The sequence below is a fragment of the Lepidochelys kempii genome, chromosome 5 (assembly GCF_965140285.1).
Source record: "Lepidochelys kempii isolate rLepKem1 chromosome 5, rLepKem1.hap1, whole genome shotgun sequence".
In the NCBI taxonomy this organism is placed as follows: domain Eukaryota; kingdom Metazoa; phylum Chordata; order Testudines; family Cheloniidae; genus Lepidochelys; species Lepidochelys kempii.
In genome coordinates this window covers 47443836-47469896 of record NC_136384.1, presented here as the reverse complement: position 1 = coordinate 47469896, position 26061 = coordinate 47443836, and the positions used below count along the sequence as shown (strand labels likewise).

The 26061-nt window shown below is 41.7% G+C and overlaps 1 protein-coding gene across 6 annotated transcripts in view; it reads left to right on the top strand.

The window, feature by feature from the left end:
- SV2C (synaptic vesicle glycoprotein 2C) overlaps positions 1–26061 on the top strand; it is a 214726-nt gene that overhangs the window by 147894 nt on the left and 40771 nt on the right. For 5 of the 6 annotated variants that reach the window (XR_012158914.1, XM_073344195.2, XM_073344194.2 and 2 more), the window contains 2 exons: positions 20088–20221; positions 20372–20461. Coding sequence is in view for 5 of the 6 variants with exons in the window: in XM_073344195.2 (XP_073200296.1) it covers positions 20088–20221; positions 20372–20461 (224 nt within the window). In the remaining variant the exon portion in view is untranslated. Of the gene's footprint in view, positions 1–19000; positions 19086–20087; positions 20222–20371; positions 20462–26061 lie in introns of those variants that run through there. The other variant, XM_073344200.2, reaches the window with a different exon arrangement.

Sequence of the window (26061 nt, the reverse complement as noted above, 5' to 3'; positions counted from 1 at the left end):
CACTTCCTCGCTTTTCTGCAGGGATTCAAGTACAGCCCAGTCTCTTCTCTTGGGCTGTTTGTTTTGGAAGCTAGTTTTGCTCTTATTTAATGTCTTCTAAGTTCTCAGAGAATTTACAAACATTAATGAATTAGTCCTTAACTGAAGTATTCTTGTCCCCATTCTACAGATAGGGAGGCTGAGTCACCGACAGTGCCTGTGACTACGACTTGCCCAGGCTGTCTCCAAAGATATTTGGCAGAACCGCAGAGAATTTGTGTGAAGAATCAGAGGTGGTATCACGTGTGTTGTCAGTCTAAGCTGAAATACTCTTAGTCAAAGAAGAATTGAAGGCATTTAGGGATCTGCGGCAAAAACTGGGGATTCGTCCTGCTTTAAGCAGGGGGTTGGACTAGATGATCTCCTGAGGTCCCTTCCAACCCTGATATTCTATGATAATCCAGCCCTATGCCATCAGCTCTATTTTTACCTATTACTTTTTCTCTTTTAATTCCAATACAAGAGAAAAATAGGGGAGTGAATTCCCCAATTAAAACTTAGATTCCCTTATCCTGGAGCAATGGGACTTGCATTAAAAGATGTCCTCTACCTCTGTCTTTGGTAGGAAAGTCTCTCGGTGGGTTGGTTTGCCTTCAGATCCTAAGCCAAGGTCCTCACACTATGCACACTGAGGGAAAGCATTTAAAACCTTTTTCCCTCTCTCCATCCACTCTATTTCGCTCCCTTTGATCCTCTGGACTTTAAATAAGATCACAGTAGACAAAGCAGTCACTGTTCTCTGCGACTTTGGACAAGTCACTTAACCTCTCTTTCAAAGTTTCATACATGTTGGCTAAATAGCCACAAGCCCTTGAGCAAGAAGCTTAATCATACATTGGGATGATGTGTTTCTAATGGACCTGTGTGCAGGCTCTCATGGCCTTAAGTTGTTCCTTATAGTATGTCTGAGAGTTTGTTTTAGCCAGGTTGGACGGGGGGGTATGAAGCTTCCCTCTCCCGGAGTTTGGGTTTCAGCCATCTCTGCCTTGTTCTGAAGTCTAATGGACTTTCACTTCCAATCCTTTCATCTCCACATTTTTCAGTCATGGCAATTTTCAGAAATTTGACCCCTCAGTGGGACTGCAAGGGTCTGAGGGGACAGAAAGGAAAGTTCCCCGAGTCACTCTTTTAGTTGCTAACCCCAGCATGCTTTTTAGTTTACCTTTTTTAGTTAAACTTTTTTTTTTGGACCGACAAACTGGTGTGTCTGCTGCCTCAGGAGTTACTTCCTAAATGTTCCATGTGAATGAGCTCATGGTCCTGCCAATCCTCTACCCAACTCTCTTCTCCCCCTTTAATAAGAAACTGCCCTCTCTGGATATAGAGCTAACCATTAAGATTTATTTGCTTCACACTCACTACTGTACATAAGCAAAGAGATTGTTTGTCCATTTCCATGACCCCCACTAGGGTCTCTTCCAGTCCAGCCCATATCTGTCATTGGTTAAAGCTGTACATTAACTTGACTTGTGGGCAGATAGCCAAGACTTTACCTCTTCCCATAAAGGATTATTCTAGCCTAGATATTTCCACCTTTTGGGTTGAGGTGGCTGGGGTCACCACATTGAAAATCTGCAGTGCCACTTATATCTTTTCCTTACTCTTTTGTCTTGGTCTCCCCTGTGCATATAGACAGCATAAAGTTAGCTCCCAAAGTTTCATAAGCTGCCTCTTTGCGAAGCCCATCTCTTCTTTTGGGACTGCTCACTATCCGCTGAGTCTCTGGAATTATCCACAGGAGAATTATCCACAGGAGAAACAGTAGAAGAGGGGGACACAGGACAAGAAGAAATTACACACCGGTAATTCAGTTTGTCAGAGTCCCTTTTCTTCTCCTCTTCTGTCTCCCTCCCTTCTCCCCTCATGTTATGAGAGATCCTATCAGAGTTATTGGCTGTAGAACTCAGTGAAGGGCTTAAAGGGATGAAGTCTGCCCTTATATCCTCTGTCTTTCATTATTTCTTGCTTCCTGGCGTAGATCATGTTGGTCGTCTGGCATTTTCCACAGTGTGAGAGGAGGAGGGACTCTGAAAAACAGAAAAAAATGAATTATAAGTAAGTAATTTTTCCTTATCCATGTCTTTGTTTTGTATAGTGAGTCCTACCTCCTTCCCCAGTGAAGGAAAACTGTATATAGGAATATGGCACTAAAAGCAAGGATATAGGTACGAAGTTGCCAGTCAGTTCAGCATTTACAACAGTCTGGTTCAAGTCTCCATGTCTTCCTACATGCATTCAATTCCCTTTAGCCAGAAAGGCAAAAGACACTTGTGTTTTATAGTCATTAACAACCCACTGATTAGCCATCCTTTGCCACCTTTAACAGCTGCCAAATGGCAGTACCAGCCTATTAGGCATCCAGCAATATACTCAGGTTTCTCCTGTTAGGGGTCATTTCTTGAATTCTGCAACATGATCACATCCATCCATCAGCTCTCCAATTTAAAAAAATTAATTAATTTCATAAATCTGAGGCTTGTGAATCACAGCAACTTGCTCAGTCTGTAGTGTTGGGCCAACTGAATCTCAGATTTCAAACCAACAATCACAGTCTGCACACAGTATAACTTAAAAACTCTCCTCCCTGTTCCTCATTTCCCAAGCCTTCTGTAGCATTCTGGACTTTCTGCTGATTTTTATAGCTCTAGGAGCAAGCTTGTCACAGCTATTATATTAGCATTTCCATAGCAGACTAACAGAAACCTTCCAATCCATCCATATATACAACATTAGAGAGGGGCTGATCTTATACTGTGTCCATATCTGGATGGATTTAGGTTTTCAACAGTTTATCCAAAGTAAAATAGCAGAAATCTCATGGGAATCGATGTTTCCTCCTTTACCCACACCACTTTTCCTTCCTGAGGCCCCCAGTAACTAATGCTGTCTAATGAGGGTGGGGTGTGCCTGCTAAGTCGGGCCTTTCCCTTGTACTGTAACCTTCTGTGAATAGCAGGTGCCTACCTAGCCCCGGGACAGCAGGAGCTGTCAGTCTGCTCTGCACTGTCAGTACTGCCTGAGAGAATTAAAACTCCTAAAAGCTCTTGTGTGGCAACTGCAGGGCTTCTGTAGCAATGCTGAGACAAGAACATACACTTTTTTTCTAGGTTTAACTGTATCTCAGATAGCAACAGGTGACATACATAAGTTTATTTGCTTACAGCAGAAGGATTGAAAGCAGATCCGAACAAGGTCCAGGCGTTCAGAGATATACCAGCCCCGGTGGATGTACCTGGGGTGCAGAACTTCCTATGAATTATAAACTTCCAGTCCAGATTCTGTCTTCATTTGGCAGCAGTAGCGATGCCTATATGCTGGTTTACAAGGCAGAATGTGGAATGGGACTGAGCAGTGCCACATCAGCAAGTATTTGAAACTATTAAAAAAGCTGATTACCGATGCCCTTGTCCTGAAGTACTGCCAACTGGGGGATTCGGAGAAAAGTGCACTGGAGAAAGGACTTGTAGGTGGTTGAAATACAGGGACAGCCAAATTTGTATGCCAGCAGAACTCTATTGGAAACTGACCAAAACAGAAGAGAGCAAGACTCTGTAGTGTTTGGGATGGAGGGGTTCCACCACTATATCTATGGTCTCCTTGTAATAATATAATCAGACACAAAACCACTGGAAACAATAATGGCTAAACCCCTTCTAAGCACTCTAAAAAGACTGCAGCCAATGTTAGTGCACCCACAATCATCATAATCATCAAGGCAAACCCCAAAGGGATGTAGCATCCTTGCAGCTCAAGCGCCATCCAGACCGATCCCTAGCTAGGTCCCTAAGACAGGCTGGCTGGATGTTCAGACTATGTCTCTCACTGGTGATCTTATTGGGCCACCAGAGCTTTTAGCACCTGAGCAATCACAAACCGTGTAACAGCATTCCTTGATAAACATACTTCCTAATTCATTGGTCTTTAATCCTAATAATATGTCCATACTAAGAAAGCCACGGAAACTAAGCTATTGTTGACAGAGGCAGTTGCTGGCTTTGGCTATGAATATCCTCACTGCTGATCTTGTCCAGTCGCTTAATATAAAGCAACTGGCAAAGACAAGGAGAATTGAAAACATCAATCTGCTGCTCTTCAGCCTTCCTCAACACTCTCATTTCACAGCCGTACAGTTGAGTTGATCTAACTGTGGTTCTGTCAATCTGTAGTTCTGTTGTAAGCTTGATGTCACGATGCCTCCACGGAGGCCCAAAATAATTGTAGTGACTGCTGCAATACAAGCATCCACATCTTTCAAGCATCCTCCAGTGGACCAGCAACGCTATTCAGAAAAGGTAGATACCACCTAGGTGATTTCTAATGTTGGGCGACACCCTGAGAACATTCAGTTGCAGAGCTGCCAGAGCTATCAAGTGCAAGTTCTGATGGCATGAGGGGCAAAAACCTCGCTGCCAATGAAGAGGGACTTGCTACAGTGAAAAGTAGTGAGAAACTACAAAATGGAAAATGGCCAGCGAAAGATGTAGCAGCTCTGGGAGAAGGCAATACAGATCAAGTCTTTAGGAAGGTACAAGAACTGATGGACTAAAGAAATCATGAGTAGTGCAGTGTCACCCGAATTATACAAGGTGATCAGTCAGGAGGGAAAATATTACAACAAATGCCTTCTCTAGAGTCACCTCTGCCATAAGGCACACAGGAAACTGTACCCTGGTAACAGCTAGGCAGGTGACAGATTGTGATCACTGCTTTTGACTAAAAGTTGTCTACACCCTATTCGCAAAAAGAAAAGGAGTACTTGTGGCACCTTAGAGACTAACCAATTTATTAGAGCATAAGCTTTCGTGAGCTACAGCTCACTTCCTCAGATGCATATCGTGGAAACTGCAGCAGGCTTTATATATACCTGGCCACTATGGATGTAGAAGCCCTCTACACCAACATTCCACACAAAGATGGACTACAAGCCGTCAAGAACACTATCCCCGATAATGTCACGGCTAACCTGGTAGCTGAACTTTGTGACTTTGTCCTTACCCATAACTATTTCACATTTGGGGACAATGTATACCTTCAGATCAGCGGCACTGCTATGGGTACCCGCATGGCCCCACAGTATGCCAACATTTTTATGGCTGATTTAGAACAACGCTTCCTCAGCTCTCGTCCCCTAAAGCCCCTACTCTACTTGCGCTATATTGATGACATCTTCATCATCTGGACCCATGGAAAAGAAGCCCTTGAGGAATTCCACCATGATTTCAACAATTTCCATCCCACCACCAACCTCAGCCTGGTCCAGTCCACACAAGAGATCCACTTCCTGGACACTACAGTGCTAATAAACAATGGTCACATAAACACCACCCTATACCGGAAACCTACTGACCGCTATTCCTACCTGCATGCCTCCAGCTTTCACCCTGACCACACCACACGATCCATCGTCTACAGCCAAGCTCTGCGATACAACCGCATTTGCTCCAACCCCTCAGACAGAGACAAACACCTACAAGATCTCTGTCAAGCTTTCTTACAACTACAATACCCACCTGCAGAAGTAAAGAAACAGATTGATAGAGCCAGAAGAGTTCCCAGAAGTTACCTACTACAGGACAGGCCTAACCAAGAAAATAACAGAACGCCACTAGCTGTCACCTTCAGCCCCCAACTAAAACCCCTCCAACGCATTATTAAGGATCTACAACCTATCCTAAAGGATGACCCAACACTTTCACAAATCTTGGGAGACAGGCCAGTCCTTGCCTACAGACAGCCCCACAACCTGAAGCAAATACTCACCAACAACCACATACCACACAACAGAACCACTAACCCAGGAACTTATCCTTGCAACAAAGCCCGTTGCCAATTGTGCCCACATATCTATTCAGGGGACACCATCACAGGGCCTAATAACATCAGCCACACTATCAGAGGCTCGTTCACCTGCACATCCACCAATGTGATATATGCCATCATGTGCCAGCAATGCCCCTCTGCCATATACATTGGTCAAACTGGACAGTCTCTACGTAAAAGAATAAATGGACACAAATCAGATGTCAAGAATTATAACATTCATAAACCAGTCGGAGAACACTTCAATCTCTCTGGTCACGCAATCACAGACATGAAGGTCGCTATCTTAAAACAAAAAACTTCAAATCCAGACTCCAGCGAGAAACTGCTGAATTGGAATTCATTTGCAAATTGGATACTATTAATTTAGGCTTAAATAGAGACTGGGAGTGGCTAAGTCATTATGCAAGGTAGCCTGTTTCCTCTTGTTTTTTCCTACCCCCTCCCCCAGATGTTCTGGTTTAACTTGGATTTAAACTTGAAGAGTGGTCAGTTTGGATGAGCTATTACCAGCAGGAGAGTGAGTTTGTGTGTGTATGGGGGTGGGGGGGATGTGAGAAACCTGGATTTGTGCAGGAAATAGCCCAACTTGATTGTCATGCACATTGTGTAAAGAGTTGTCACTTTGGATGGGCTATCACCAGCAGGAGAGTGAATTTGTGTGGGGGGGTGGAGGGTGAGAAAACCTGGATTTGTGCTGGAAATGGCCCACCTGATGATCACTTTAGATAAGCTATTACCAGCAGGACAGTGGGGTGGGAGGAGGTATTGTTTCATATTCTCTGTGTATATATAAACCCTGCTGCAGTTTCCACGATATGCATCTGAGGAAGTGAGCTGTAGCTCACGAAAGCTTATGCTCTAATAAATTGGTTAGTCTCTAAGGTGCCACAAGTACTCCTTTTCTTTTTGCGAATACAGACTAACACGGCTGTTACTCTGAAACCTACACCCTATTATTATTGTTATACCCTCCGACCAGTCTTCACCCTGAACCCCTGGTTTGTTTTATCCACCTATATGTCTTGTCTTTTAGACTGTAAGTTCTTTGGGCCAGGGATTGTCATTTTCTCTGTTTGTACGGTTTGTAGCACAATGGGGTCCAAACTGGTTGAGTCCTCTAGGCATTACTGCAATATAAATATTAAATAATTAATAAAAACAAAACTACAGACATCTGTAAGTCAGATACAGTAGGAAGAATGGGAAACCATACAACATGCAGCCATAGAGATCAAGAATGCTAGAGGGTGCAGAGACAGAGAACAAATTTGGCCAGTGCTGCAGCAAATGTTAGTGCAGCCACAATCATCATCATCATCAGTGGTGGAAGAGACTCTAGAGACAGAGAGGTCCAATTATCTGCTCAGGGAACTACACTATTTCAGAAGCTATCCATCTACCTGAGGCCGTGGTATAATGTGATTGACTAGTCTCCGTGTTAGTAATCTCTGGCCTATAGGTGTTTTGTGGAATGGAAGTTCATTTGTTTAATGTGTTTGTAAAAATAGGAAAGATGTCACATGGTGAGTGGAACCGAAGAAAGAGAATGAGGGTTAAGGTGAAACTTTTAATGCTGTGGGATTTAGAGGCTTTGCGGGTGAGGGGGGTTGCTCCTGTGTGGGACATGGAGAGAATCAACTGAGCCTGAACATCTAATTCTAGCCTTACAGCATGTTTAGTGAACACTGTTCCTTATGTCTCTGCTTATGTGTTGTATAGTAAGAGTAGAGAATAGACTGTTCTACTCCCTGATACCCCATGTGTTTGTAGCTTTGGCCAGCTACCTCATTCCAGAAGAATCTTATTGGATTAGGGGGAGAGGGTAGCCATCACAATTGTTAGGTTTAAATGTTTTGAGATCCATTGATTAACCCCTCCTCACCAACCCTGCAAGCATAGAGCTAGATCCTGCGTTGGTGTAACTCAGCATAGCTCCAGCTACACCATCTTACACCAGCTGAGGTTCTGGCTCTCCATGCTCAAAACTTAAAAGACCCAGTTAAATTTCTGAGGCTATGTCTCTAAAATATCTCATTGCTTTTAAACAAAGATTGAAATGTCATCAGAGCAGGTCTGAGCTCAGAATTGAATACATTTATAAAAGATAAAATGTAAGGATGTCTGCTTAACAGTATTACTTTCTTCTTGTATTGAATTGCTTCTCCTTGTGAATGTCAGGGACTAATAGCATTGGCTAGAGATCCAGACATAATGCGGCCAGACATTATGCAAACTTCTACCAGCAGCTTTGATAATGTACCTCAGTCATGACCTGCAACACTCCAGCTATTTCAGCTCTGGACTCTCTTCTGCAAAAATTGACAGTGGTTGATATACTGTGCCAGGTTGCATGGTGGGTTTGGTAATGTGGAGTGAGATCCATTGGTGATTCGTCTCAGACCATCAAACTGCTCTTCATGTGTGATTGTAGCAAGATTTATATCTTTATGTAGATGAAAGACTAGTGTGGTAACCAGCCCCCCGACACTGTAGCCCCCCTCCATCAAGCACATGTTTCCAGTGTAATACTGAAATAGTACCTATGTTTGTCAGAAAACATTTATTTCAATTGACCCTGTGCAATATCTAACTTGATCCCTTAGGAGTATGATTTAGCTTAATATGGTCAAAATCCATTGTCCCAATCTCAGGACCTCAAAGCATAGATGTTATTCTAGCTGCAGTTCTTTTTTTACTCCACTGATATTGCTAACATTTAAATTGGGAAATGCTGAGGGCACATTTAATAACAATTGAAACCTAGTAACAGTGTGTCTCAACTTCTGCCCAGTGTAAAATATTTCGAGCCCTATCCTTTAGATTTAGCTTACATCTAGGGTCTTCTAAATTACCCAGCAATGTTCATAGTAAAACTTACTGTAGAGTTAAATTATCGACTGGATACTTTATATCTGAGTGCAGTAACAGTGCCATCAAGTGGCAATTTAGGTTAATCACAGGTTCTATTTAGTGAGCACATCCCCAGATTTAAAAGTAAATATAAGAGGGTGGAGAACAGCTTTTGAGTAGTGGCCAGTGTAGGTGCTTAGGTGCTAGGGTGATAAGCACCACTGAAGGGCATAGAAGGGAAGCTGCTGGTGACATACATTGAATCAATGAATTCCCTTGGCTTCCCTGGCCATTTCTCTTCCACCTGCATTTGGGGCTGCTCTTCCCCCCTCCCCCCATTGGAGTCCCACTAGATGGGACATTTTGACTTTACTGTAGATCTGAAGGCTTCCCCATGAGAAGAATACCTAGGTCTGGAAGGTGCCTCACTCACTGCCACCTTTAGAAACCTCTGCATTGTTAAGGAGATGTGGGATTCTCATGTCTAGAAATTTGGGGTTTGGGGGTAAAGATCCCCTAACTGTACCTACTGTGTTGATATGGGATGTTGGAGGACAGTAACCTCCCTTCTTTCTGCAGTGAGTGCTATTTATTTTTAAATGAAGATAGAAAGCATCTCTTTTACAAGAATCTTGTACCATGAAAACACCACAGAAAAAGAACTTAAATTCTTATTTGAAACAAATTCCAAGGTATGCTATGCATCACTTCCATTAGCGTGTGTACAACTGAAATGTCCTGTCTTTCTTCAGATCAGAAACTTTGTTTAAAGATACTCTTTCAGCTTAATATTTCCATGGAGGAGATGCAGTGCCATAATAGAAAACAAATCTGACAAGGCCTGGAATTTGACATTTAAATAAGTGGTTATATGTAAATGATCATCTTTGTACATTTTGCGATTGATTTGCCCTGCACTACCACTGTTCCGTAATCTGTTGCTGCAGGCTCAGTGATTCATCTGGTCATTTCTGGTAATCAGTAGAGTGAGACAGTGATATCCACTGAGAAGCTGCTACAGAGCTTCCAGCTCAGTCATTGTAGGTTTTATTTTGCACCTTGGCCCGAGAAAACTATTCCCAGGATGCACTGGGACCACTTATTTTAACAAACCATAGCACCTTGGAACTTGCTACTGGCTTCAAGATTAATGATTTTAGGATGCAGCATTTACAAGGAGCCAGGGTGATATTTAACTCTGGGTAGCTGCTGCACAACACTCAGAATAAAACAGAGTAAGCGCACTTATAACTGTCCTGTTGTATCATAAATCAGGGATGGGAGAGGCAAATTGAGTTAGCACCAAGAACATGCCTACGTTTGGCTCCAAAGCTGATCTTCAGACAATCAGAATGAAAGACATCTTGGGGACCAACTCCAAAATCATCACAGTAGTCGTTCCAAGTTTCCCAGCCTAGTTCATGATCTAAGAAAATTTGATGCAGTTTTTAAATGTGTTAAACATAATAATAAGCAAATAGTTGCTGTGCTTTTAGTTTTGTTTTGCTGCTTCATCATGTGATTTCAGAATGGGTATTACAACAGGCAACCCAAGGCTAAGAAAAATGCATTGGCACTGAGTTTTCTTCTCCACCCCCCAAATTTCTTTTGCTATTTCTGTAATACATAATTATTATTCATGGCAGAAATGTGAGTAAATCAAGAGATAAATTGCAGCAGCTGAAAACCAGTGAGAAGAGGGAGGAAAAAAGGATAAGAGCAATAAAATCCTTAATGAACCTACCAGTTGACAGGGTGCCAGGAATCTTAAGGAGTTATACAATGAAAAAGATTTTGATATTGTCAGAGTGACAGCAGAAGGTAAAGTGTGTGTCCATAACTGTGAATGGGTGTCATTCATTAAATGTAGCACTGTTAAATATTGGTTCACGAAACTTAATAGCTGGGAAATGACGTATTGCCTAGGATTTTCCAGAATTAAATAAGAAGCATTGCACTGGGAAAACAGTAGGCAGGATTCTCCACTGTTTTACACCAGTTTTTATGCCAGTGTAACTCAGTTTACTTCAGTGAAAGTACGGGTAGAATTAGACTAATGAACATAAGTAAGGATGGCTGAATTTGCCTGAAAATGAGGAGATGGAGGGGGGATTGTGTAATCCTAGCTGCATATGTTACCATGACTAATTCTAGTGACAACATCAGCTATTGCTTTGATTGTGTTGATCTGGAAGATTTGTATAGGTCTTCATTTTTACTAATTGAAACTGCGTTGGGTAACAGAGAGAAATCTTTTTACTGTGGCTGTCATAGGAGTTTCATTGGAATTTGTCTGCAGGACTGTACCACCGATTATGTGTATGAGAGTAAACAACATACACTTGCTTTGGAAACTTGCAGATTGGATTGCTGACAGAAACATAAGCAATAACCTGTTTCTTGAAAATGAGATGACTTGACTTTGAGTATGATTCTGTATTAAATAAATACAAAGGTAAAAATCAATCAACAAGATGTTGACTTTAGAGGTTTATAACCTGAGCTGATTTTGTTTGTACTGTAACTGTATTTCATTGAGATTTGGCTTTATTTTATTTATAACAGCCTTTTCAGAGTATCCATTTTGATGTGGTCCCTGCTCTGTTAATATGGTATTTGACTGACATTGGAGACAGAAGTTTATAATCTGTTTTGTGCACACCTGAAATGTGGGGTGAGCAGTTGTTATAGTAGTCAAGTTTGGGACTGACATTTATCGGGTCAGAGTCTCTAAGCTGAGATGCATATGTAGAATAAAGGTGTGTATATATAAATGATTCTCATTTCCAGAAATAAGGAGTGGCAAGTGCAGAACAATTTCAGTTTTGTGTGCTGGCTTCAAACAAAGATGGTGGTTAAAAAGCAAACATCAAACCTACATTGTTACTTAGCCCAGACTGGAGCTTGATCTACAAGTGATTGTTGAACTGACAGAAAATCAATCTGAGGATCATTTGCACAGGAACGTATTCTGTGCGATATGAGATGTAACGTTTTTCAATAAGTGATGACAAATTGAGACTAAGAGAAGAATAAGTTCAAACCAAATCAGGGAAACCAGATAAATAGATTATATGCCAGGGTGCCAGGGGGTGCCTGTGTGCCAAGTGTTAAAAATCGGGACGGGGGTGGGAAGTAATAGGCGCCTATATAAGACAAAATCCCAAATATCGGGACTGTCCCTATAAAATCAGGACATCTGATCACCCTATGTGTGTCCCAGGCCATCAATACCACCTAGTAGCAAGTGTCCAGGCCACTTTGCCTAGCGGTTACAGTTCACAACAGTGGTGCCCAGTGGTGAGAGTCAAGAGCCATTCTGCCTACCAGCTACAGTCCACAGTAGCATTGCCAAAGGGTTAGAGTCAAGGGCTGCTCTGCCTGGTGGACACAGTCCCTGGGGGTGGGAGGTAGGCGAACCTGGCTCCACCCTACTCCACTGGGTTCTGACCAGTAGGCCATATATGTGACCTCGGGTGTTTTTTACCCTTACTCATGCTCCCTGGGTTACTTCCTACCGCTGTTTCCTGTACCTCTGCAGTGTCATGATACTGTCTTGGGATCCCTCTTGGCTTTCTCCCAGGTTCATCTCAGGAGCCCCTTCTCCTGATGACATCATTGTCGTTGCCCTCAGCTCCTGTGGCCAGTGGGCTTCCAGCAGCTTATCTAGGAGGCCAATCCAGGCGACTTGGAGTCCCGGAAGCTTCCTGGCAGTCCCGGAAGATTCCCAACTGTGCTCCTCCTTGGTCAGCCCAGACTGAGCTGAGCTGAGCTGCTCTATTTTGAATGCTCCCACCACTGGGAGCATGCCTAGTAGAGACAAGGGAGCATGGCTTTCTGCATCCGGAGCAGGTCCTTAACCTTCGCCTCACCAATGCGGGGGTGATGTACCCTGTCACACAGGGGACCAGGCATCGTAAGAGGATTTTCTGTGAGGTAGGCCACATTATTTGAGATAAGGGAGGAAGAATGCCCTTGAAAGTGGATGTTCAGAGTACCATTCACCGCAGCAAATATACAAATAGAGGCGAGAGTGTCCGAAGATGTTGAATTCAGGTGTAGGATTAGGAGAATGAACATTGAAAATGGTCCAGTTGGTGAGATCACTTCCACAAGGATTATTTTTTCCCTATCACTGAGATAATGTAAAGTGCTACTGTGGGGTTTATAAATGAACCATCAAGAACACTGATTTTTCTAGCAGTGTGGAATTGTGTAGAATAGGGTGCTTTGGATGGCTGAAAAGGGAGGATGCCACAAATATTGGTTTTTGTAAATATGGATGTAATTTCTCCACATAAAAATATATAAAAAAATAAGTTACCGTCCACTGAAATTGGATTTTGCTACACAATTGACTTATGTGGTAATAACATTTTGCGGGCATATACAGCACCAACTTCCATTACCTTTGCTTGAGGACATGTTCACACTGTAGAGACTATACTGGCATTGGTACGTCAACGTAGTTATGCTGCCAGCATAAATCCATAACATAAATGCAGCCTACACTGACAAAGGGAGTTTTCCCGCTAATGTAGAAACACCACGTCCCCATACAACAGTAGCTACATCGACAGAAGCACTCTTCCATTGGCATAGCTGCATATACACCGGGGGTGAGATCAGCACATAGCTGCATCAGTCAGAGGTGTGGATTTTTCACAACCCTCACCAACATAACTATGTCAACCGATCTTAACTGTAGACCAGACCTTCTATTTCTGCTTTAATGAGTCGCTCTTTCCCTACCTATCAACCTAGTGTATGCACACCCCATCACAAGCTCTTTTTACTAGATATATTTGTAATTATCTCACTTGGCACCTCTCCTTCTTTACATCCTCCCTCTCCCAAAAAAGAAAAAAATAGGCCAATAAAATGTAAAAATTTAGATTTTGTAGCCTGGGCCATTTGGAGATCCGCTGAATCAAAAAAAAGGGGGGACGGGTTTAAAAAGTCAGCAAAAAGTACATTTTAAATAACACTAAAGTCCCTTTTCTGCTTTTTTCCCAAATTTCCAAGCAGAATATTCCCCTAGGATGAAACGAGGAACATGACATTTCAGGGATGTTTTCGAGGGGAACGTTAAAAATTGGGCTTATAAAGTGAGACAAGCATCAACCTTAATTATGAAGGAGCCATTGCTACTCAAGAATATAACACAGGATACAAAGACAGCAACAGACACTGCCACTATTTCTACTTCATCTTGACTGTATATTAGGAAGCAGTTTATGTTGTTAGGAAAATAAGTAACCGCCTCCTGTTTGTTTGTTTTTGTTTTGTTTGTATAAAAATTAATGTATCAAATCAAAGTACATCTTTACTTGCTCAAAATAATTGATTCACCTGCATTGGCACATGCTCCTCAGTCAATCAGCCTGAAATACAAATAAATCCTTTTTTTATGAAAAACAATTTTCTGCAGAATTTTATGTAAAAACTTGTTGTTTTTTAAAGCATCTCAGCTTTTCCAAAGCCAGCAAGGGCTCAAGAAACTTTCCATGCCTAGATGTCTGCCTCTCTCAGGCACTCAATGTAATAAGCAACTTTTGAAGGGTTATCGGTCACTTTGTTTCCTTTCTCATTTCTTCTTGGAGAAAGAGGCAGAGCACTAAATGATCCTGTGAAGTAATCTCGTGCAGTTTGTGAATTACAAAACCTAGTCAAAAGGCCAGAAAAACAGGATCACAAGCCTGAAAATCCTGTTGTTAACATACTGTACTTTATAATATCAAAATGGTACACTGTATATTTATTTATTTTGCTTCCAGAAGGTACTAGGCACTTAACAGATGGGTGCCTGAACCAAAGAATTTACAGTCTAAGGTGCTGATCTTGCAATTTACAGTACATAGAGTGTCAAAATAGAGGCGGCTGCTATTGCTAGCTCTGCTTGATTGTTCATATGTTAAGAAGCAGTTTATTATAGCAGCAGTGTCTATCGCTATCTTGGTATCCCATGCATTGTAAATTGCAGGATCAGGACCTTAGTTTGTAAGCTCTTTGTCACAGGCACCAACTATTAATTGCCGAACACATTATGGAATTAAAATAAATAAATCAATTTCACACAGTGGGATCATTTTTATTGGTTTTTATTTAATCAGTTTTGATGTTATGTGTGTATACACTAAATTGCAGGATCAGGGACTACATGGGTGTCATATAGACAAAATAAAGATAAATGAGCAGGGGGTGGGAAGGAGTAATTCCTGCCATAGAATGTATATTATCTATCAACTAGTCTTACGCTAGGCCCTGTTTGTGAATGCCACGAGTTACTGATCTGTTGCACTAAGTCCTGATGTATTTAAAAATGTACCAAAGGAATAACGCATTTTTCCCAAGGAAACATGATTCAGGGCTATGATGGCAGTAACAAGTCTGTCCTCTTCAGACAGTGCTTTGATGTGTTACTGGGTTTACCATTCCTAGTAGCATCTTTCCTGACACAAATTGCTACTATTGATCCTTCCATCCCTGGGCAGTGGTCATCCAGAAATGAACCACGTCATCAGCTAATGTCTCTGGAGTGATGCTGTTCAAGTATCATCTGGATCTGCCATCATGTATCTCCTGTGTGCTGCCAGTGGCTGTGTAAGATATTGTGTTATAGTCACCAGTCCCTGATGTGGTCTTTCAGAGGGTCTCTATTGCCCACTGATTGGCTTTCTTTGGTTAGCCCCTGGACAGGACACTCCTTGGCCCCTGGCCTCTAATTAGGCCTAGTGGTCTCCTTCAGTCCCTTTGAGCCATGTTTCTGGAGGAAGCAAGGTACAGGGGTCTTACCCCTTCACTGTCCCAAGCCTTTCTGCCTCTCTTCCTTCTCTGAGCACTCTACTTTTATAGCAGGCCCCTTGTTCCTGTATTGGTTGCCACTGTGAGTGCCTGCCTCCATGACTGGCAGTTCTGGCAGCTGCATAGGGATGTGGTCAGGCTGCTTTCCCATAGGCAGAAGAGGCTCCCTCCCCCTTCTGCCTCTGCTCAGTATGGGGTTTGTAGATCCCACTACAGTTATGTTCTCTTCCATGTATGTCAAACCTCTACAACTAGTTGTTGCACAGTGTCACCTTAATGTTTAATTTTTTTTAAAAAAGAAACCACTGTGTAGCCTTCTCTGTCTCAGCACTTACCTCTCCTAGAACAAGGTCCTTGGTTGCGTTCCATTAATTGTAGCACAGAAGCCACATTCCTCCATGCAGTTAATAGCTCATTCTTTTGACTGCTGGTGACTCCTTCTCCTTTATTATTGAGTGGTCCACCCTATGGACCACTCCATCATCTTACTCCACTTCCATAATTATACAGGCATCTCTAGTTCCTTCTTGTTGTAGTTCCTCTCCCACCTATCAAAGTGTCTTTTCCCTCACCTGCTTTGACTTAGCAAATTGTGGCTTTGATTTAACTTCTTTCAGCTCCATGTCTCTAAAACAGAAGTGCTGCTATTGGGTATAAGGAGCATCCTCTCTCTTTGTCTTGAACATTTCATTGCCTCCACTGGCCAAATTCTATTTTATTACACCGTTGCAAATGTGTCTGTCAGTGTGATTGTATAGGTGTAACAATTTGGGAAATCTGTCTATATACAGCCTATGAATTGTGTTTGATATAGTATGTACATCTGTGTTAGAGGGCAAACTCCATTTTGAATGTGGGGCTTCTCTGCCTTCTCTGTTGTCTTTTCACCTCAACCTTGGACTGAAATTCCAGGGGCTGGTGGCACAGAGCTAACAATGCAAGGTCATTAAAACTGGAAGGCTCTCTATTCCCAGGGAAGTCCCCTTGGACAAAGAGTTGGCTACCGCCCAGAACCAGTCTGTCTAGATGGTCTGGTGACTAAGCAGTGGTTCAGCTGGTGGGTGACTTTGATCATTTGAAGAGGCTTATCATGGGGTCACCTGACATAGAGGACTGGGGGTTTTAAAAGAAAGGATCTCTCACAGTCCTTTGGGGAAAGAAAGCAGAATGAAGCTGGCTGGAGGGGGGTGAGGGGAGAGAAGAGAGAGACACATACACTCAGTGATTTGGAGGAGAAGCCATGTGCAAACGGGGGGTCCTGGACAACCTAGATGACTCTGACCTAAGAACGTTCAAGTATAATGAGGAAACTGAAGCAGGAAAATGCATACAGATGTTTTATTATTTTGTCTAGAGCTGTATATTGCTTGTGCTGTCTAAGGTAAAGAGTGATTGTGTTAGAAACCTTTACAAAGCCTGCGTGTTATGCCTTCAACTGTGACACATCCCTGAAGAGGTGAACTGTAAACCAGAGTGCCCATGAAGCTGGAATACTGGAAAAGGGTGTTCTTAATCTACTGAGGAGTCTGCAGGGGATCAACATTGGTTCCGGAGTCCGAGGCAGCTGGACCGCGAGGTCCCTCTTACACAACAGGGTAACAGCCAGAGAGCCTGTGCTCAGGAAGCGTGACACAGAGGCCAAAGAAAAAGAAAGTGCTGCAGCTGACTCAGACCAAAAGAAGCTTAAGAGTGCATTGGTCTGGCATAGTGGGACCCAAACGCAGCAGCCTATTGGGGCTGTAACAACAGATAGAATAATTTGGTTTATAATCCATAATTTGATGTAATTTTTGAATTTAAATTCTAGTTGCTTACACATGTCCTTTGTCTATAAATCGGCTGTTAGCGTCTCTGTAACATTGCCAAGGTACATTACTGTCTCAACTCCATCTCTGCTGAAAATTCTCATCCAAACCATCAGCTTCTTTCACCTTGTTAATCCATTCTCTTGAGGCTCTCTAGTTTTCAACCTGTGCAGAATACTGCTGCCTGTCTTCTCTCATGTACCATACCTAGAACTGCAATGCCTTCATTTACTCCTCAAACAATTCTCCTGGTTCCACGCCCACTTCAGGATCCAGGTCACAATTGTCCTTGGCCGGATCCTCAACTGATATAAATCAACCTAGCTTAATTAACTTCAATGGAGCTACTTTGATTTATGCCAGTTGAGGATATGGCCGCTGGCGTATGTATATCCCTCCATGAACTTGACAAGACTGTCTCATGGAACTTGGTGCCCTCTACACCCTCTGCCCATCTTTCATTAGCCCCCTCTTTGTCCCTTCACACAATCTCACTATTGTTGGTGCAAGAACCTTCTCCTTTGCAGCAGCTGTCACCTGTAGCAGCTTTACTGTAACTCTTTGCCTTATTAATACAATCTCCTTTTAACTCTTATTTGAAAACATCTTTTTTCTCTCTTACCTCAATTTCTTTCTCCTTCTGCTATTATTTACACTTTAACTGTATTCTTTCTCTCTCCCTTGTTATTTAATTCAGATTCTGTTATTTAACTCTGTAAAGTGCTTTCAGGTAAAGTTTTTATGAAAGCTGCTCTACAAAACAAAGCTGTATTTCATTGTATTATGGCAAATGAAAAACACCACGCTTTGCATAACAAACCATATTCTGACACGCTCTGTGGAACAAAAGAAAGAAAAAGCTTAATAATATAAAACATGTTTGTCTCATTATGTAAAAGGGAGAATTACAGTGTTTTCACTGAGCATCAGGGGACATATTACCAGTTTCAGTCATGCTTCTGTAATCATTCTGTACAAGAATGATGCAAAGGAAATCTTCAGCAGAATATATGTGTATCTGTTACACAGAGAATATACAGTATGGTGCGTATCCACATACCTGTATCTTTTTCGTACATTTGCATTTTCAGAGTTTTGAATGTTCTATAAATGATCAAGGCTTGACTAATAAACTTTTTGCCAAAGGGAAGCCTTTCTTTCCTTTTGTCTTCTTTGAAATATTTTAGCTCAGGAAACTTATCCTTAATAACTCAACTCAGTGATATTTCTGTTAGGGTTGCGTCACAAGATCTATTCTTTGGAGGAAAGGGACAGTTATTTTCATTTTTTTCTTCTCACCCCTCCTGTTTTACCTCAAATCTAGCCCTAACTGCTTCAGGATTAAGGATTTGAATCCCAGATGCAAGTTTAAACACTGAATGCTCTTCTTAGTACTTCCAGCTGAAGGCATTTGATGTTTACGATAATAGATTTTAGATGGCTCTTTGTACGGTGTTCTGGGACTAGATGTGAAGAGAGTTATGCCCTTTAAATGCTCTATGCATTATGCATTGCCTTGTATTCCATTCTGGGACTCTGTTTCCATATTGAGTTGGTTTGACATTAGCATCTTCCTTTTGTAGAAAAAATAAATAAAAAAATCAGACTTTGGAATCTTAAATCAAAATAACTCTTATTTTTCTATCTTTCAGTTCTATAAAAATTAGTGGGGTGAAAACCACACCAAAAAAAAAAATTCCTTAACTCTTCACCCAAACCTAAAAAGGAATTTACTTTGGCCATATTCACTTTTCTAAATGAGAGGTAATGCAATTTCAGAAACTCTTGATCTTATACCAAAAAAATAATTAACTCAATTAAAAACAAAATTCCAGTGCTTTACCAGAAAAATAAAAACATGCCTGCTTAGTTTAAAGCAGATAAATGAGCAAACAATTCACAGTGAAAAATTTACTCTGATTTTAACCTCTGTTTACATATTGCAATTGACTCAAATGTATTTTTATATTAATATAATTGTCACATTTTTTGCAATTTTTTACGCTGTTTGGATTGATTACTAATAGTTTGTGAGAATTCGACACTTGTTATCCAGAAGTCCCATGGCATCATTACTGTTGCCTAATGGGATAGATGTAAATCCTATCAACAATCAGTAGGAAGGTTTGAAGAAGCCACTCGGGCTTTGACTCTCAGGGAGTGGTAGTAATTTAGCCAGATGTAGCAGATAAGCAGGATGATGGAAGTTTGTAAAATACTAAGCATTGTCCTTTCAGGCTCACACAGGCCCTGTCAGAGGCATCATTCCTAGAAAAAATAGACCATTGTAAAACATAGTGGGTGGATGTAGCATTTAGATTTAATTTTCCTGTCATATTCACACACAGCCATTGCATGTGTATATGTGAGGTCCTATTTGCGAAGCTTGCAGTGATGTCCTTGTTTGGTTCATTTAGTTATCTCTGGATGAGGTTTCTGGCAGGGGGTTGGGAAACTTTCTCCCACTGCTGTATCGAGCAGCCTCCAATCCCACATAAGGTATTACCAGGTCCAGTGTGAATATTTACAGAGAAAAGTTTAAAATGCATCCAGTGAGCATTTGTGTCAGTAAAACTTGATCCCTTGAATGTCTGTGGAACAAGAATAGAATAAACGCTGGGGATAATTCCCTTACCACCCTCTCAAAATAAATATTTGCTGGGCCAAATTTGGGTGTAGATTTATATCCAACTATTCAAAAGTCGTCAGACATCAACATGTGAAATGCTCCTTGTTTCTTTTGATGTTTATTTTTCTCTCCCATAGGATGGAGTTTTAGTATGGGGTCTGCCTACCAGTTTCACAGCTGGAGAGTATTTGTAGTCGTCTGTGCACTGCCTTGTGTCTCCTCAGTAGTAGCACTCACTTTCATGCCAGAAAGTCCAAGGTTTCTGCTGGAGGTAAAACTTTCAACGTATTCTTTATAATTCCCTGTTCCTGTTTATCTTATGTCTGGAGCATTCATCCCCATAGTATCACAGCACCAGGTACTAAAATTGTTTAAAAAGTATTAACATAAATCTTTTCCATAATTTGGTCAAATTTTATAGGTTGGAAAACACGATGAAGCTTGGATGATTCTCAAGCAAATTCATGACACCAACATGCGAGCTCGTGGTCAGCCTGAAAAAGTCTTCACAGTGAGTATTAATCACCAAGCTGACCTCTTAGAGCAGCATCCGTTCTCCTGTCATCCAGGTCCTGAATGGTTTAGCAATCAGTAACTGTACTCTACATACCTGTGGTACATCTGACTCAGAGTAAGGAAGTTATTCTACAGCCCTGCCATATAAACTAAATGGCTTCAGTTTTAAAAGCTACCTAAGGGATTTAAATACCCAGTTTCCTTTAACATTAATAGGTATTAGGTGTCCAGATCCCTTGGCTGGCTTTGGAAACCTTAGCCAGCATATTGCAGGGCATGTGGATCAGTGATGTAACAATAAGTTCCATTGTATTGATATAACCAATATTCTCCAGTTTTAGTGTTTCCTTAAGAAAGCTGCTGCAAAGCCTACGCCTGCCTTAATGTGGATAATAGTAAATGCAAAAAAGAAAGATAAAGTCACTGGACCTCTAACAGCTGCATTTTATGCACTGAAACCTTTTCAAATGAATTTGTTTTTACTGAGCTAAAAGAATAAAGTATACTTCACTTTTGTAGAATGTCTTTTATATCAAGATCTCAACACATTTAAAAATAATTTTCTGATACACTCCCGGGAAGTCGACTATTTATTATAGTTGCCTCTTTGGCCTGAGTTATTACCAATATTCAGGGCCTTGCAGATTTGTTTCCATTCGGAGGAGAAATGGATTATATGAGACAAGTATTTCTTTGGCGAAATCCTGTTTATTTACAAAGAATGTGAGCAAAGTCTTGTTTCTCTGAACATGGCAGAAACAAACCACAATAGTCAGTTTCCTTCCTCAGAAATCCAAATCTGCCTCTCCAGCCAGTTCTGTGTCCGAAGGCGCTCTGTCTCTCTGCTCCCTCTCAAACTCATGCTCACGACTGTTTGTCTTGCTTTCTGCTGGCTTTCTTGTTGCTTTAACACACATCCAGCTTGCCAGAAACAATCCCCTACTCCCTGCATTTGCAAACAGTCCCAGGAGAAATCCTCAAACGTCACGATGTAACTCTATTCAGGCTTTGGCATGCAGCCAATTGCCTTGGGTGGTAGCATCTGTTGTCTCCAGGTGTCTTCATATAGGAGCTTAGTTGCTCCTTCAGTTTAGTCAAAAGGAGGGTGCTTAGTGCACCCATCAGCTTTAACAGGTCTGTGGCTGCCTTTGGATCAAAGATCCTCTTGATGGCAGCCATTAAAACCTTCCAGCATAATGTTGTTGTTATTACACCTACTAATACCTACGGTCATTTGTAGGTAAAGCAAATTGCCTAAGTCTACACGGTGAGTTAGCAGTGGAGCTGTGAAAGAACATGGGCTTAGTTACTCCTGTTCCACTAATCTAACGGCTAGAGAACACTCCCTCCTTCTACATTAATTATTGAAATAAAACACTGGAAAAATGATTAAAACTAAACTCAGTGTGTTGTTTTTAAATGTTGTAAATAGTTTGTCAGCTTTTAATATGACTAAACTTCCGCTTTCCCATTGCATGGATAAGAGACAAAATACCAGGGAGTTGGGATTTTTCAGTGCTGCTGCTGTTAGTGATGGGAAAACTTGACTCCTAAATCCAAAGTATTAGAAACATTGTATTATACATCAAGGTTATGCGTTGAAGTGGTCCCTAATGTAGGCTTGTGTTTTCCTATTACAATATTAACCGAATAGAATGCTAACACTATTAGAATGTTAGCTTATCACAGTTTCCTCATTGGACCATCTTAGCACCTTATCATATTAGGTACACATGCAAAGAATTTTTGTGTAATTTTCTTTTTGTCTTTTAATCTTTTCAATTTAAATTAGACCTGGCTTTTGTGAATTCTTGTCCAAGTATTTACTTAGCTGGTATTCTTAAACTTCATAGCTTCATCCAGTCTGACTGTATGCCTGGATATATTTGTCATTTTTTATTTGACCTCTATGTTACTGGTTATATCAAAAAGATACAGATCCTTTGGTAGTTAATATGTTTTCTGATCCTGCAGCAGATCTAATTTCTGTTTGATTCAGGTGATTTTCCTTTTTCTTAATTATTTATTTAATTTGAGTGTTTTTCTTTTGATACGTTTTCCTAATTATATGATGTCATATTTTCCAGAAGCCACATGTCATCTGCCAGTAATATTTACACTTGTTTCCAGTATGACTAGGGCTTCACCTTTATATATGGTTATCAAAACCAAAATGAAAAGGAGACAAACTGAACTGGGGTGGGAATACACTTAGGCTATGTCTACACTATGAGCTGGGTAGGGTAGCCACTCACACATTCCCAAAATAGCAGACATGCTGGTATTTCCAGGAATAACACTGCTCTGTCCCTGCCAGTGTGATCCTGCCAGTGTAACCTCACACTCACAGTGCGTGCAAGTTCACACCAGCAGGGGCGGAACAGCATGATTCTTCAAAATGGTGTCCCTTGTCTAATACTGGACAAAACCACATCTGGTTTTATCTGAGTACAAACATTCAAAAAGAGGACTGTCTGGTTTAAAACCAAACAAATGGCGTGTCTAGAGCTGAGTTGGGATTACTCTACTTGTGTACACATACTCATGCTAGCTAGCAGAAGTATAAATAGCAGTATCTACACCAGCGACACCATCACAGGACCTAACCAGATCAGCCACACCATCACCGGTTCATTCACCTGCACGTTCACCAATGTAATATACGCCATCATGTGCCAGCAATGCCCCTCTACTATGTACATTGGCCAAACTGGACAGTCCCTACGTAAAAGGATAAATGGACACAAATCAGATATAAGGAATGGCAATATACAAAAACCTGTAGGAGAACACTTCAATCTCTCTGGACACACAATAGCAGATTTAAAGGTAGCCATCCTGCAGTAAAAAAACTTCAGGACCAGACTTCAAAGAGAAACTGCTGAGCTTCAGTTCATTTGCAAATTTGACACCATTAGCACAGGATTAAACAAAGACTGTGAATGGCTAGCCAGCTACAAAAGCAGTTTCTCCTCTCTTGGTGTTCACACCTCAACTGCTAGAAGAGGGCCTCATCCTCCCTGATTGAACTAACCTCGTTATCCTTAGCCTGATTCTTGCTTGCATATTTATACCTGCCTCTGGAAACTTCCACTACATGCATCAGACGAAGTGGGTATTTACCCACGAAAGCTTATGCTCCAATACGTCTGTTAGTCTATAAGGTGCCACAGGACTCTTTGCCGCTTTTAAAGATCCAGACTAACACGGCCACCCCACCGATAAATAGCAGTGTAGCCATGGTAGCATGAATAGCGGCAGCAGAGGCTTGGCTTAGCCGTGCTGAGTAAGTACACACCAGTTTCAGGCGGGTGCGTATTCAATATGGCTAAGCCAGGCCTCAGCTGCCGCTACTCATGCTACCCTGGCTACATTGCTATTTATACTCGTGCTAACTTGTTGAGAGCTCTGTGAAGTTTGAAAGCTTGTCTCTTCCTCCAGCAGAAGTTTGTCCAATAAAGGATATTACTTCACCCCCTTTTCTCTGTCATATCCTGGGACAAACACGGCTACAGCAACACTGCAAATATTTATACCTCTAGGCAGTTACGTTCTTAGGCTATGATTCACAATGTAATTAGTCACATGCCTAACTTCAAGTATATGAGTAATTCTCATTGAAGTCCACAGGACTACTAACATGCTTAAAATTTAAGTATGTGTTTACCTTCCAGAACTGGGGCTTTTAAAAAAGCATACATTAAGTTGCCTCGGATCAATATCCATGTAAAAAATCTTCCAATCCACTACAGACAAAATTCTTCCCCCTCAGTCAATTCATACTGCATTTATGTTAATTGAGCATTTTTTCTGGGTGAATTTTCCTTTACAATGTTCCATTAGTTTGTAAAATTTGAGGTACTATGCACTTCTAGTCATCTGTGGAATACAGAAGTTGCCTTTTCACTTAGATATGCAGCTATTCTTGTTTTTTGTCTTTCCCATATTTCATACTGCGGAAACTAGACTTGCTTCAAAATATTTTTTCTACACCGACCCAACAGAAAATCTATCACTTAGAATAGTCCAGTCTTGCACCTCTCTCTTTATAGTTACAAATTTTTACAAATAAAAGACAGAAAATGGATTTTTAGATAACTTAGTATTCTTGTTTCTTCAAATCTTTTTATTTGTTCAGCTGAGCATTTTTATAATTTTAGACGAAAAGAAAGGAATTCTGTTATTTCTTTCAGGATATTATCAAAATGAATTTTGTTGTCATTGTTAAGGAGCACCTTATAGTTCTATTGGGTGTGGAGTTAATTCTGCAAAAACAAGTTCTCCAGCTCGAACCAAAATCATAGTTATCTATATTAGGAACATTTCTATTTTGCTACCAGAATCTGATTTAAAAGGGTTAAGATTTTTGGGCTGTATCCAGTGCAGATTAGTTGCTATAAACAGCTCCTTGACAGGGTGTACCAGGCCTTGAGGCCCCCTTCTTGGAGGCCTCATGATCCTACCAAACCTCATCCCAGAAAGAAGCAGTGGAGGTGAGTCCTCCAAGTGGCCTAGAGAGGCTGCATGGGACACAGCCAATCAGAGAGAGGCTGCAGGGAGCAGCCAGTCTGGACACAGCAAGCCCATATGAAAGGAGCTGCAGGGCAGAGGTGAGGGCAGTCGTTGCCTGGAGCTGAAGGAGTAAGATTGGTGTTCCTGGCTGGCTGAGGGCGTTAACGGACTGTGGACCGAGCAGCTGCTAGAAGGGGTCAGGGGAGCAGAGAGGATCAAAGACTTCAGCCCTACAGTGAGGGCAAAGGTGCTGGGGAAGTGGCCCAGGAAATCATAGCAGCAACACGGTTTAGTTAAAGGAATATGGTAGGTGGTTGCTATTTTTAGGACTGGGACCTGGAGTACTGGGCAGGCCTGGCTTCCTCCCATTTGCTGCTGGGGAAGTGGCTTGAATGTTGAACTGGGAATACAGCCCCCCAGAAGGGGACCTGAACTGTTTAGTAACCACGCTGGCCCAGAGAGGCCCAGAGGAGAAAAAGACATTGCTTCCAGGGAGGGATCCCTTGAGGTATGGCTCGATTCCAGGGCCAGGACTGTTTAAAGACTGAGATTACTTAAGGTCCTGAACCTGGGAGGGCTACAGGAAGAGAGAGGCCAACCGAGGGGTACTGGGATAGGCCCCCATTACAACTGTTTACCCCAGAAGGGGTTTGTGTTTCATGTTCAGACTGTATGTGACTCGACTGGAGGGGTGAGTCGCTGAAGACTTAGCTAAATTAGAGAGCGTGCAGGCATATGCACTTGGCCAAGAGGGCACAGGCAAGAGGTGATTGCCATCCTGTTACAAGCTCTAAACAGGAAACATTTCAACAGTGCAGGGAAAGGCATACTGAATAAAACAATGAGCTACTACTTTGAAGCCTATGATGAGCTATGGTTGGGCAGGTTATCTTCCATTCTTCTATTTTAAGGGGGGGAACACACTTTCTTTACTGCAAGCCCTGCACATTCATTTCTCATCAACAGCCAGTCTATCCAGCCGTCTGCCTGTTTGTGTCTATCAGTTACAGCTATTTTATGCAAGCGTGGTGGTGCAGAGGCCTGTACACTAAGTTGTCCAAGGTTTTAAAAAAAAATTAGCCT